Source organism: Cadophora gregata (genome assembly GCF_030347475.1).
Source record: "Cadophora gregata isolate MNR1 chromosome Unknown scaffold_8, whole genome shotgun sequence".
Classification (NCBI taxonomy): Eukaryota; Fungi; Ascomycota; class Leotiomycetes; order Helotiales; family Ploettnerulaceae; genus Cadophora; species Cadophora gregata.
The window spans coordinates 1,431,068-1,444,403 of NW_026695931.1; the positions used below are offsets into that span (position 1 = coordinate 1,431,068).

General features: G+C 48.0%; 5 protein-coding genes across 7 annotated transcripts; 4 read left to right on the forward strand and 1 right to left on the reverse strand.

Moving 5' to 3' along the window:
* The first annotated feature begins 1,490 nt into the window (after window positions 1-1,490).
* On the forward strand, window positions 1,491-5,066 carry ONS95_013985 (uncharacterized protein). 2 transcript variants are annotated; one of them, XM_058507634.1, is made up of 6 exons: window positions 1,491-2,263; window positions 2,387-2,769; window positions 2,821-3,031; window positions 3,098-3,360; window positions 3,411-3,701; window positions 3,755-5,066. In XM_058507634.1, exons 1-6 carry the CDS (start codon window positions 1,864-1,866, stop codon window positions 4,121-4,123), a joined length of 1,917 nt encoding a protein of 638 aa, XP_058356804.1. In that variant the 5' UTR covers window positions 1,491-1,863; the 3' UTR covers window positions 4,124-5,066. The 2 variants fall into 2 exon arrangements, with proteins under 2 accessions (XP_058356804.1, XP_058356803.1); XM_058507633.1 differs by having other exon boundaries at window positions 1,491-1,800; window positions 1,858-2,263; window positions 3,098-3,701.
* A 113-nt stretch (window positions 5,067-5,179) lies between these two features.
* ONS95_013986 (uncharacterized protein) lies at window positions 5,180-8,122 on the forward strand. Of its 2 annotated transcripts, none has more exons than XM_058507635.1 (3): window positions 5,180-6,124; window positions 6,250-7,827; window positions 7,874-8,122. In XM_058507635.1, exons 2-3 carry the CDS (start codon window positions 6,553-6,555, stop codon window positions 8,003-8,005), a joined length of 1,407 nt encoding a protein of 468 aa, XP_058356805.1. In that variant the 5' UTR covers window positions 5,180-6,124; window positions 6,250-6,552; the 3' UTR covers window positions 8,006-8,122. The 2 variants fall into 2 exon arrangements, with proteins under 2 accessions (XP_058356805.1, XP_058356806.1); XM_058507636.1 differs by having other exon boundaries at window positions 6,250-6,404; window positions 6,460-8,122.
* A 265-nt stretch (window positions 8,123-8,387) lies between these two features.
* ONS95_013987 (uncharacterized protein) lies at window positions 8,388-9,173 on the forward strand (the record flags this gene model as incomplete). The annotated part of the gene is made up of 1 exon (XM_058507637.1): window positions 8,388-9,173. The coding sequence occupies one exon, from the start codon at window positions 8,388-8,390 to the stop codon at window positions 9,171-9,173; it is 786 nt and encodes a 261-aa protein (XP_058356807.1).
* A 172-nt stretch (window positions 9,174-9,345) lies between these two features.
* On the reverse strand, window positions 9,346-10,046 carry ONS95_013988 (uncharacterized protein; the record flags this gene model as incomplete). The annotated part of the gene is made up of 4 exons (XM_058507638.1): window positions 9,346-9,494; window positions 9,552-9,685; window positions 9,742-9,829; window positions 9,878-10,046. The coding sequence occupies 4 exons, from the start codon at window positions 10,044-10,046 to the stop codon at window positions 9,346-9,348; spliced, it is 540 nt and encodes a 179-aa protein (XP_058356808.1).
* A 540-nt stretch (window positions 10,047-10,586) lies between these two features.
* On the forward strand, window positions 10,587-13,048 carry EXO1 (Rad2 nuclease; the record flags this gene model as incomplete). The annotated part of the gene is made up of 3 exons (XM_058507639.1): window positions 10,587-10,599; window positions 10,659-10,806; window positions 10,855-13,048. The coding sequence occupies 3 exons, from the start codon at window positions 10,587-10,589 to the stop codon at window positions 13,046-13,048; spliced, it is 2,355 nt and encodes a 784-aa protein (XP_058356809.1).
* Between the last annotated feature and the right edge of the window lie 288 nt (window positions 13,049-13,336).

A 13,336-nucleotide genomic window follows, 5' to 3' on the forward strand; every position in this document is an offset into this window, starting at 1 on the left:
AGAGCCAAAACCTATTCCAAAAATTGAGAACCTCTAGCTAGAGTTCATTCAATACTGTATCCATTGGAAACAGAGCTCCACAGGAAGGATCAGAGCCAAGCAACGCAGTCAAGGTAACACAAATAGCTTGATTCACGCCCTTCCTCGCAAACACCCCATGGCCTCTGCGTTATTAAAGTACGAATACACTCCGACACTCGCTTCCAAGCACAGGTACAGCGTCAAATGAAATGGTCTTATACGTCAGAAATTTACTTTCTGTTGACGTCCCACTTCTTCGACATAGACATAGGCGTGACACGATAGCGAGAGCGGATGTATTTTGGCGCTCCTTGAGCGAGTGATATTGTTGCACCATCAATAAGCAATGGCTCGCACCTTTTCAGAGGACCACTGAAATGTGGGGAGGAGGAGGCTGAATTAATCCGTGAACAACTCTGGCCGCTTTCTGATAATGCCCTGAGTGCTGCCTTCTTGGTGTGGAAAAATGCTCGAAAGAATGAGAAGAATTCGAGGAAAGAACTGGAAAATATAGTTCCACTGGGGGTTGACGCTGCTTAACAACTATGCTTATCTGGCTGCTGAATTTGTAGAGATACTTCATGGATGAACTATTCTTATACAATTGTTTCATAGATGATGCTTTGGTTGAGTGTTGTTTGTTTGCTCGCTTAGGGGAGGTTGGACACCTTCCTTGAGTGGATGATGGTCATCTCTCCGGTTACCAAGCCTGGCCCGATAGTAATAAAACCAGAGCTATAATCTGTACATAAACACGTTGCCGCTTTGAAGAATTACTTGACTTTTACAGCATCTTCTTAAAGTTCAAACACCATGATCGATGAATAAGCTAGGAAAGTAAACAACCAGCTGGTAGAATAGCGATCTGAAGCGAGTCATAGATAATAGCACTGTAACAGAGGTTCGGAAATGATACAGATATTGCTTCAAGCAGCTAGGCACCATTGAGCGATGCTTAGCTTGGTTGCCTGTACAGACTTGCTGGAGATTTCAGTAGACTGATGGAATATTCCGCGACCAAAGCGACCAAAGCGACCAAAACGACTCCCGCTGCAAGATTTAAAGCTTCAGACGAAACCTCCACCTAGAATGTAGCATATCATAAAAGCAAAAGAACAATGCTGGTCAAATGAAATAGACATACACTTCTCGACGCACTGTTGCAGCCTTCATAATGTCGCCAGAATATGGACCCAAGCTTTGCAAAAGAGACCAAAACTCGACCCCCAAGCTTTTTAGGTATCGTATGCCGATTAGGTGTATGCGGGCATCATTTTGGATTGTCCAATTGGGCTTTGCTATCAAGTTTAGAGGAGTTCAGGCGATTCGGATTCCGAACCGTAGCCAAGACCATGTTTCCTAAACATCGTTGGTATACATGGTGATATATCAAGACCGCAATGGCAGCATTTCACTGCCTATGGACGTACCGCGATGCTGATACTGTTAGACTTTGAATACTGACAGAGGGACTTGGATTCGATCGATCTGAGGGACCCACCCCCTGAAACACGTGCCAACGCGTTCTGCAGATTTCCGCGTTCACGAGGTCTGAGAGTTGCGAATATTGTTAGGACGTAGAAGGATGATTGCCTTCTCAATTCGAGGACGACTCTTAGCAGTTCGACGTTTGCAATTAATACAAATACAATTGTGCTGTATGAGATTCGCATTAGCAAGCCTCGACGGCAGAGCTGCTAGGACATATTTAGCTTGACGCGACGAGACCAGACCAGGAAGCTGTTGCTACCCGGCGAGTGTTTCTTGCGGTCAAGACGCGTAAGTTCAATTCGGTCCCTGTGTTCGAGCCCTGAATAGCTAATTCATACGGTGAAGTTCTCAATGATGGCTCGAGATCAGATACTTGAAGAGGACATTCTCGACCATCTGCACCCTCTCCCGTTTCCGAGTTACGACACCGACGCTGCAAAGGCATGGCTTGCAGACCCTCAAAGCCAGGATTTATCGGCTTGGAACCAGGAGAAAGCCTCCATGTCTGGAATATGGCCGATTCTCGAAGGGCTGATCGCTGAAGTCATTGGTATACAATTAAGTGCGGTACGATACGGCGCGTACTCCGTCTGCAGGGAGGAATGGGGAGGCCGGCCAATGATCAAGCGTTTGGATCATGACACACAGAACAGAATAATTAAGAGGTACACAGAAATCTTGCAGAACCAGTGTAAGAAGGAATGGAGACGCGACGTTGCACCCTGGATCTCCTCGGCGTTGAGAACATGGAGTATGTTTCCCAAGCCCTTTCCTTGATCCTTGTTCACCCTCGACGCCAACGTGTGTGACACAGCAGAAATATCCGCAAATTCTACTTCTATGAATCAATTGAATGCTTTCTAATATTACGCAGTTGGCCGTGCCATTTGCCTTTGGAAAAATCACGAAAAGGGCACCAAACTTTATGCAGAAAAACACAAAGCCAAGATACACAAGATCGCAGCGGTAGACGAGTGCCCAATAAATCTCACAAGGAATATTGTTGAAGAAAAACTGCCGCCGCTTATCCAGCCAAAAAGTAAGACGGAGGCAATCGCTAATGATCATATTCAGCCCGCCATGATGAGACCAATCTGCAAAGAGTACGATGAGATTGTTAATCACATAGTGCGTACCAGTGAAGTGCATGGAAACTATAATCTCGAACTCCAACCATCGTGGCATGGTTACAAGAAGGACCCATTTGACTCGACGGCGAAAAAGTTTCGAAGATTACTCAAAGACAGGATAATTGAGGTAAGTGTTCTTACGACATTGCTTGACTTTCATGAATTCTGACGACCCTAGGATGGCATTGTAAAGCAAAGCAATCGTGTCGGGGTTTACCGATCCCTTGCGGGAGTTCACCTGGACCACTCGGTTAGGTACGAAGATTATCCTGATAGAGGACTATGTCGCTGGATTGAAGACTATTTCTCTGAGGGTTATGGTGTTACTGTGAAGGCCGCAATACATAAAATCATACTCCACTGTCAACAGAGCCCTCAAGGCGTATATGGTACGCGTAGCTATTTTACATCTGACATTCAGCCATTCCTCCTCCACCGCCTAACAAGCAATGTAGTTCCTCCCATTCATCGACCCGATGTGGCCTCACCACCAAGTATCGCACTGGCGTCCCAGGAATCGTCACAGCTAAACCCTGTGATGTCAGCCACTTCAGACTGCGGAGAATACCTAGATTTTATAAACAAGATCGTGCGAAAGGCACTACACTATAGTTATCCACAGACCATATACGAGATAGACTTTCAGTTGAGTTCGGAGGCATTTCATCATCAACGTGCGGAACTGTTGGTAGGGCGAGTTTTCAGGCGTATGGTGAAGGTGAGAACTGTGCAGCTTAGACCTGAGAATCGTGCTTACCAAAGTTTTAGGACAATATACTTGAACATACTGGTTGTCCAATGTACGGCGGGTATGAATTGTGTCCGCAATTCGAAGCTAAACGCTTCTATATGCCCCGGAGACTGCCGTCATCGGAGGCCGGATCTAGGCTCGACACTTCCAGTGATCAATCCTTGCTGCGGCTTGAAAGGTTTCTTGACGTCAACATTGACAGCATAGATCAGAAGGAGTTCATCAGACTTTACGGGTCAGATGCAGGTGCTCGTTACGATGCATTACAGGCAGAGTTTTTGCCTGAAATCAAACGCGAAATCATCGAGGTAGACACTGTTTGTCCCTATGCCACAACGAGCGAATGCTGATAGTTATGCAGGACGACGACTGTAATTCGACTTCGACCAACATGCCTTGTGATCTTACGATGGTCAACCAGACAAGAACGCAGCATCCAGATAGGCAGAGCCTCACAGACTCGGATACTCATTTCCTGCGCCATGAACCTTCTTATCCTCCGCCGCCGGAGATGTTGAGTCCCATGTCGAATTTCGATACCAGTAACACTGAGATACCAGAGCTAGGAACCGAAAAGGAACAGCAGATTGAGCCTGAAACATCGTTGCCCAAACATCTTGATGTCAAATCCATCGTTGAGAAAAGGATCAAAGAACTAGCCCGAAAAAGGAAACTCGAGCAGGCTGCAGCTCACGGAGATCAACAAGCACCCAAACGGCCACATTTCTGAGCAGCCCACAGGCCCCTGCTGCTTAATTTCACGTCGTACCGGTTCTTTAGGAGACAAAAAGCCGCCTCTGTACACCAACACGGTTAAAGAAACCAGGCTCTGGTCTTCAAACTCTGCAAGTAGCTCTGCTATCCAGATCCATGGATGGCATGATGTAGAAGGGAATCATCGAACAGCAAGGTCCCCCGCTCAGCAGACTACTCTTCTCACTTCTGGCTCGTTCCAGAAGACGTTTTGATATAGGTCGGACTGAAGCTAGCCCGTCCAATGATTCAACAAGTACCATGACCAGGTCTAACTTGCACTGGAGCCAAACTCAACTATTACCAAATTCGCCAGTCTTGTCTCCAGCAACGCAAACTGGGTATCTTTTCTCGATACTCTGGCAGAGTCCTGTCGATACACAAACACTCCTCCTGCTGAAGTCTCGATTAAAGCCATCCCAGCAGACGCCGCTACTTTCCCGCCAATGACTGCAAAATACATACTTGTGTACTAACGCAGGATCGCAATTCGGGAAGAGTGGAGGAGCAAGCCGAGTTCCCGCCATTCTTGGACTTCTCCACATACCACCTTGGGAAATATGAAGCTCCTTCAGCGACAGCCAAGTCTTCACCAGAATGGCTCGGTTCATGTCATATCCAGTAATCCGGTTCAGTTTTTGACAGGAAGAGATGGTTTTCAGTGGAGCCAGGCCATCGCCAACTGGCACGTGAAGGATTTGTGATTGAGAAGATTTAGGAGCAAGCTCCAATTTGTCTCCATATTGTGGACCATGGCTGCTTCTTCGAGTCACTGACTCGTTTCACGGGACATGACGAGCATGTTGTCTAGTGGAATGTATCGTAGTCTTACAATTAACAAGAATCAGGGAAAGAACGGCAGTCGTCACGAGAGTGCGATGTGTTTTGATTTCCGATAAGTCATATTTAATATCTTTGGCCAACCTCTCTCGAGATCTTGAGAAATAGGATGTTGTGTAGCCAGCATTGCTCTTATTTGAATTTCGACGGACATATAATAGCACTACTTGCCCATCCAAGGGGTTGTAGCTGAACTTGGGAAGCACTCACTCGCTCGCTTAATTTTTCTCCACAGCTGTGACGGGATGCAAGTAAACAACCAGCGGCTAGAGCTTCGAAGAATGATCTTCTGAAAGTCCAAGAGACTACCATCGATTGGAAGGATTCACTTCATATGTGTACAGTAACAAGCTGAAGCAAGATAGTCTAGCTGATGACACGCCGAGAAACGCATTCCACGCTGTATTTACCCCATTTCTCCGCTTATCTCAGTCAAACTCCTACTAGCCTCTGAGTCCACTTATTTCTCAGTCCAACGTACCACACTCACCCCCATTAGACCTAAAGTTACTCTGAATCAAATCTGAGCCGTTGATTATATTTGCTCACGCTGGACTGTAGAAGCAACGATGAAAGTTGATCGAAAACATATAATTGCAAGATGGGCAAATCGTGAATTCCAAAAGTTTCCACAACAACGCATACAAACTTCCCTCTTATTACATTCAATTGGACGTCGTGTGACATAGTTTTCATGGTAAGTTACAAATCTTGTTGGATCGCTTTCATCAAGAAAACAGGAGACTATCCAGGGCTTGCAGTTTGTTTAGACGAAGTGAAGCAAAAGTCACAGCCAAAAGATTCTGTTACTTCAATTAGGAAAGCTGAGTTGCTCGAAATCCGAGGTTCATGCTGGTAAAGAGCCTCAAAAATATGGGAAGAGTGACAAGTTGCTATGAGCAAGGTTGAAGCTACTGTATTAACAACGCGGAAAATCTCCGCGAGATGCCGCCTGCCAAGAAATGCCTCGGCTTCTCATACACGAGATCTGTACCTTCAAAGAAACGCTTTTGCTCATACGAAGAGACAATGGATGCTCCTTCAATAGGAATAAGTGCTCATCTGATTGACAAGCGTGCGAGGCCCTGATCTTGCCCGAATTAGGAGAGAACCGTAGTCATCAACTGCTTCGTGATAAGTAAGACTCCTGTTCCGAGCCTTGTCCACATTGCCGGGCCACTTTCCGCGAACGGCCTACGATAGCCGTGGGGAAAAGAACTCATCCGCGCCCATGTTGACTTGAAATGGAGCTTACTTCCCCAGACCGAACTGTATTTCTTCTCCTTCCCATGTAAATTTGTCTTCGCCTTCCTTCCCCGAGTGTTGGACTTCGCCAGAAACTCTCTGCTCATACACGCAAAATGTCTTCCACAGCTCTTCTCCGGACAGCGAGAGCTTACACCAGAAATAACACCAAAGTGCGGAGAAACTCCCCACGCCTCAATTGAGACGAACTGACAATTGAATCTCTAGCAATCGCTCCTTTTTGCCCGCACATTCTCCTCCACATTTCGACGCAATGAGATCAACAAAGTGCTCCCGTCTGCGGCCGAAGCCCTTAAAGATATGAAACCCAATTCCACCGTCCTCTGTGGCGGCTTCGGTCTCTGCGGTGTTCCCGATACCCTTATCGACGAAGTTATCAACAAGCCAGAAATTACAGGGATCACTGCCGTGTCAAACAACGCTGGAACGGATACCTCTGGGCTGGGCAAACTGTTAAAGACAAAGCAGATCAAGAAAATGATTGCGAGCTATATCGGCGAGAACAAGACTTTTGAGAAGATGTACTTAACCGGAGAAGTGGAGCTGGAGCTCACACCACAAGGAACACTTGCTGAGCGCTGTGCGTCTGGGGGCAAGGGAATACCTGCTTTCTACACACCTGCGGCTTTCGGAACAGTCGTCCAGACTGGAGAGCTGCCCCTACAGAACAATCCCGACGGAACACCAAAAGTATACTCATACCCCAAAGACGTCAAGGTCTTTGATGGAAAGCAGTATCTACTGGAAGAGAGTATCAAGGGCGACTATGCCTTTGTGAAAGCATGGAAAGCAGATAAACTAGGTAACTGCCAGTTCCGACTCACTGCCAACAACTTCAATGGAGCTATGGGCAGAAATGCCAAGATTACCATTGTAGAGGCTGAGCACATCGTCGAGCCCGGAGATATTCCTCCTGAGGCTGTTCATCTCCCAGGTATCTATGTCAAGCGTGTTATTCAATCGACGACAGAGAAGGGCATTGAGAAGTACACATTCGCCAAAGACCCCAATGACCCCGAGGCCAAGTCTGCACTTGGAAGCGGCGAGACGGCTGCTAAGAGAGAGCGCATTGTTAAGAGGGCGGCTAAAGAGTTCAAGAACGGAATGTATGCCAACTTGGGAATTGGCATGCCCATGCTAGCGCCTGGATTTGTCGGCCCTGAGGTCGAGGTCCAGCTGCAATCTGAGAATGGTATTCTTGGGCTTGGACCATATCCAGTCAAGGGCAAGGAGGACGCCGATCTCATCAATGCCGGTAAGGAGACTGTCACACTGAAGCCTGGCGCCGCGGTATTTGGTAGCGAAGAGTCTTTCGGTATGATCAGAAGTGGTCGGGTCAACCTCACAATCCTTGGAGCTATGCAAGTCAGCGGCAATGGAGATCTGGCAAACTGGATGTTGCCAGGAAAGATAAAGGGCTTTGGTGGTGCTATGGATTTGGTCAGTAACCCAGAGAAGACCAAGGTTGTTGTCACGATGGAGCACACAGATAAGAAGGGCAATGCGAAGATTGTCAAGCAATGCGCTTTCCCGTTGACGGGCAAGGCATGTGTTTCCATGATTATTACGGAATTGGTATGTACTATCTCTACTTCTGGTGGGTTGAGCTAACATAATGTAGGGAGTATTTAATGTGGACTTCGCAACCGGATTGACATTGATCGAGATTGCTGATGGTGTGACTGTTGATGAAATCAAGAGCAAGACCGAAGCTCCATTTAAAGTTGCGGATGATTTGAAGCCAATGTTGTGATTGTATATTGCTTAGTCGGAGTTCTTTTTAACGCATGATGGAGTTACATAGCATGGTTGGATATGGATGGGAAAATGTATTCATTGCAATTGAGAAAAATAATCCGCCGTTTGTTGACTTCCACTTTGTGACCTTACCGAGCCCCAATTTCGCCCCCTTCAAGGCTGGCCAAAAGCGAGCACGTGCCGATAACGACAACCCCTCCACCTGAATCGGCTGAATACCCCTCCATAGTCCACTACAACAACGATTCGAGTCAAACCTTTTGGGATATCTGAAGAGGTCATAAAAACCTATCGCATCTCACCAGCTATCCCCTCTAGACATTCCGACTTTCCTCTCCAAAGCGGCTCAAGTCCAAAACAAGATATACAGCACAACAATGAATGCTTATTCAAAGCCACCTCTGGCAGCCTTCCACTTCTTTCCCCATCTTCCTACGGAACTACGTCTTAAAATTTACGAACACATACTTTCCCTCTCCCACGCTAGTCACAGTTCGACCCGGATCTTGAAGATCTCCTTCTCGCCGTCACTCGGCTGCTACGTTTCAAACACGCCACCTCCAATCACTCTTGCCATAAGTCCCGAATCGAGACTCTTCACGTTATCAACTCATTCATACCTCTCGTTGGGACCTTTACCGAAATTCTTGAAACCACTTCTGCCAACTGTCTCTTCATCTTCGTCAATTTCACCATATCCCAAGGATCTCTACGGCCTACCCATCCCCATCGCCTACACAACAGACATTCTCTACCTCTCATCACTCTCACCCCTCCTCTCCACGCACCTCCACAGTATCCTCTACCACTTCTCCACTTCACCCTCACGGCATCTGATCCAACACCTCGCCATAGACTTTCGTGTCTGGGCCGAGCTATGCGAGAACGGTTTCTTGGGTATCGTGAGTAGGATGAAGGCGTTGAGAGAGGTGGATCTCGTGGTGGAATTTGGGAGAGCGTTTGATGGCGAAGTTGGGTTCCTGGAGTGTCCGGCTTGGAGGAGGGATCTGAAGTGGGTTGCCGAGGGGGCAGAGAGAGGGGTTCAGGAGGAGAGGAGGAGGGTGGTGCGGACGAGGAGAGATGGGATCGGGGCTGGGTCTGGAGGATTGGGTGATGTGAGGGTTAGGTGTGTGATTTTGACAAGAGGTGGAGAGCAGAGCTGATGAAAGAGTTGGGTTCTTGCGTTGTAACGATGGTAACGAAAGTATCTCATTTTCGCAAGACATCTTTCTGTGCGTCAAACCTGGCCACCCATTCTCTCAGCGCCATGTAGATTTTGATACGCCCAAACTCCAAAATATGCCATAGACGCCATTCGATATGCGACCCTTTCAATCATGACTCTCCTTTCGGTGGGAATTTCGACTCTTGAATTTGACCCCCGCTCGATATCCGAACCCATTTCAGTGTGGAGAGATATGACCAAGAACCCTCCCATCTGTCCAAGAATATGACGTTGTTCTCGTCCGTAAGATCTGGTAAGTCTGGAGACAATGAGCTCGTTGCACAGCCCAATCGAGAGGTATAAGTCATTGACTTACAGAATCCATTCTCGTATTCCTTCTCATCTGCAGCAATCTTGATCCTCAACAAGTCCTCTCTAGTGCTCGCAGGTCTTCCTGGTCTGCGATCCTTCTTCAGCTCATTGAATTCTTCGTCGTGCTGGTGCACAAAACTATGCGATCATTAGGATGTGTCTCGAAATTCTCGTTGGTAGATGGGAGGGAGTACGATTTGATGAGACCTTGAACGCTCTCGAGATCTAGTGGCTTTCCATCATTCGCTCGGATTGCCTCTTGGAAGTATGCTGCCCGCTGGACTGTGATGTATCAGTATATGCGACCAATTTCTGAAAACTCGGCCATACCTAAAGGCTTGTCGTTCTTCCTCCTTGCCGATGCAACCTTGATCAATTTATCATCCCTCATCAAAGCCCGGCGCAACCTCTGAGAATCTCGCGAGTTCTCATGCAGAGCTGTGATGTTTCCCTTCTTCTTGGCGATCTTCTTGCGAGTCTTTTCTAGACTTTTCGGCATTGTGGCTGTTGTGATTTGCTGTGAGCAGTTTGAGGTCGTGGTGATGCAAGCCTCAAGTTGGTAGGTATGTTTAAACTTTTTTGTTCGTATCTGATCTGCCGTCGTTATCGCTGCCATTACATTATCGCACCCCGCTGCACTGAGACTACCATACCAATTTATGGTGGGCTCGGTGGGCCAATGAGCACACACTTGCGCCGGTTGCCAGGTGAGACCGAGCGACGCGTCCAGAGCACAGCGCAGTCGCGACCTGGATATGTGCCAAAGCTAGGTAGGTACTCGTAAAGCTGGATACCTGGATCCCCTCGCAACAACGACATCCGACGACTTCAACAACGAATCCCTCGACGACTATACACCAATACCGACCGGCCCTCCGGATTTCAATCCTATCACCTACCGAATACCCGTATGCTCAGACGTCCGAAGTAACAAATGTGTTGAGCGCAGGAAGGGCAGTGTACATTTTATTTGGCTGGTGAAAGTTTGCCGCTTGCTGGGTGTTTTCTTGTGCTCTGATCTGCTCTTTGACTTTTCATAATGGGAATTAATGGTTAACCCCCCTATTTTCGGACATATCTCCTGTATATTTCACTAACGAACATCCTGTAGGCTTGCTTCCTTTGCTCAAATCTATTCATAAACAATGTAACCTCAGGAAGTTTGAGGGCAAGACTCTCGGAGTAGATGCATATGGCTGGCTCCACCGTGGAACCGTCTCTTGTGCCATGGAACTGGCTATGGGGAAGCCAACGAGAAAGTATGTGGTTCAATTTCCCTACGTTTGGTCGACACTGACAATTAGCAGGTTCGTCGAATTTGCGATGCATCGGGTACGAATGCTGCAACACTTTGGCGTTATTCCTTTTATAATATTCGATGGGGATTATCTTCCCAGCAAAGCCGCCACTGAAGCAGATAGAGAAAAACGACGAGAGCAGAGCAGGAAAGCAGGAATGGAACTACTGAATGCTGGAAAGCCTTCTCAAGCATATCTTGAGTTCCAGAAAGCTGTGGATGTTACACCAGAGATGGCGCGACAATTGATCGACGAGTTGAAAAAGACTGGAGTGCAGTACATTGTTGCGCCATACGAAGCAGACGCCCAGATGGTATATCTGGAAAGAAAGGGAATCATCGATGGGATCCTCTCGGAAGACTCTGATCTTCTGGTTTTCGGAGCGAAGTGTCTTTTGACGAAACTGGACCAGTATGGAAACTGCATCGAAGTCAACAAAGCAGACTTTTCTGCCTGCAAAGAGATCACTCTCACCGGCTGGTCGGACCGTGAATTCAGAACGATGGCGATTCTGAGTGGGTGTGATTACCTTTCAAGTATAAGCAACATGGGCTTGAAAACCGCTTATCGTATGGTCCGCAAGCACAAAAATATCGAGAAGGTTCTCCGCATGTTGCAGTTCGACGGAAAATTCCACGTGCCAAAGACCTATCTAGATCAATTTCGCCAGGCTGAACTCACCTTCTTACATCAAAGAGTTTTCTGTCCTCGAGCTCGACGTCTCGTTCTTCACACAACACCAGAGCAACCCCTCGACCTCGACACAATGCCTTTCCTTGGAGCAGATGTTGAGCCTGAGATCGCCCAAGGCGTAGCCAGGGGAGACCTCAACCCAATGACCAAGCAGCCAATCATTCCTTCAATGCAAGACAGTATGGTCACCACAATGGACCCCTGGGCCACTCCTCGTCCACGAGTCTACCAAAGCTCTGCCTCCTCAATCGATCTAAAGAAGGGTGTATCAATTAACACATTCTTCCAGAGACGCACTCCTCTTGCTGAACTCGACATCAACCTGTTCACTGGGTCTCCGGAACAGCAGGATATCCTCCGCCGCAACTCTGGTCCATGGATTGCTCGGCCTGCTCCTCCAGCCTCTGTCAACCGCTCCGTTTCTACACCACAGCTTCCTCAATCAGCGCCACCAGCCACTCGAGTCCCAACTGGGCGTACCAATCGATCCCCCACCATCTCTGAACCTCGTCCACAAAAGCGGGCTCGACTGTGTGCCGACATCGAAACCATCACTTCACCGAGCAAGAAGGTGGAGCTTGGTCCCAGTCGATTCTTCAACAACGCCGCTGAACCTAGCCCAAGTGTGTGTAGAAATGCTAGAAGCAAGAAGTCGAAGAAGCAAGACTTCAACATCTTTTCCGATGATGGAATTGAAGAGGCGATGTTGAGTCTGGCTAATGTCGATGATGGAGCACCCATCGGCCGTAAGGCTGGTAAGAAGTTTGCTGTGTTCGAGGAGATGGTCACTGCTCGGAGTCAGGCCAATGCTGAGGCCATTTCAGCCGTGGGCTCTAAAAGCCAGGGCACTGGAATGGAAGTCCACGAATGTCAGGGTATTGTTCCTGGTTTGGCATCTTCCTTGTCAAGCTGTAGCTCAACTCAACCACCCACACCGTCTTCGTGTAACAACTTGCCCACTTCGATGGAGAAGGTGAAGGAAAAGTTCGCATTCAGTGGACTGGTCGGCACACCGAAGTCGGGAAATGGGATTCCTGCTGCTCTCCCGACTCCGTCCTCGTTCCCTCGTCAGTCCAGAATCCCCATTGCTGTGAAGGCCACCACTTCGAGTCTATCCTCCGTCTCAGCTGCCGCAACACGCAAGCCCCTGACACCTCTCCAACGTCTTGGTGCAACTGCAGCAAACCGCTTGAAGCTCCCGATGACACCACCGATGACACCCACCCTCCCAGTGAAGGCCCGATCGCCCAGAAGTTCGTTGCTAAGAGTCAATGCACCCTTCCCAGAAGTGCTTGTGGGGGATGGTATCAAGAAACAAGTGATCGATCCAACCTCAGTCCCCCTTCCAGAAGTCGACAAGAACGAGATCAAATCATTGAGCAAGGGCACCGGCAGTGAAGATTTGATCATTCACGACAGTGAGGATGATGAGGAGCTGAGCCCATGCGGAGGAGAGGAAGGAACCAAATCTCGATTCGACTTCGGTCGTTTCGTGTACGCAAAGGCATGATGAGTTTGTTTGTTTGTCAACGATACCCGGTGTGAAGAGAGAGTGTTCTGATTATAATATTCCCGTTCGTATTGTTACATTGAGCATGGCGCAAAAAGGAGTTCGAGCGAGAGTAAGGGAGGGAGCATACAGAAATTGGTGTATTGGCGTTGATTGGACTTCGAGGATGGAAAGTCCGCAAGATGGAAAACTTGGGAATTGAGATTGTTGTACAAGGAGGTCTACGAAGAAGATATACTCGTGAACTCCCCTGCTGCAGAGCTACGATGCTGCTATTGTGCTCGAAAG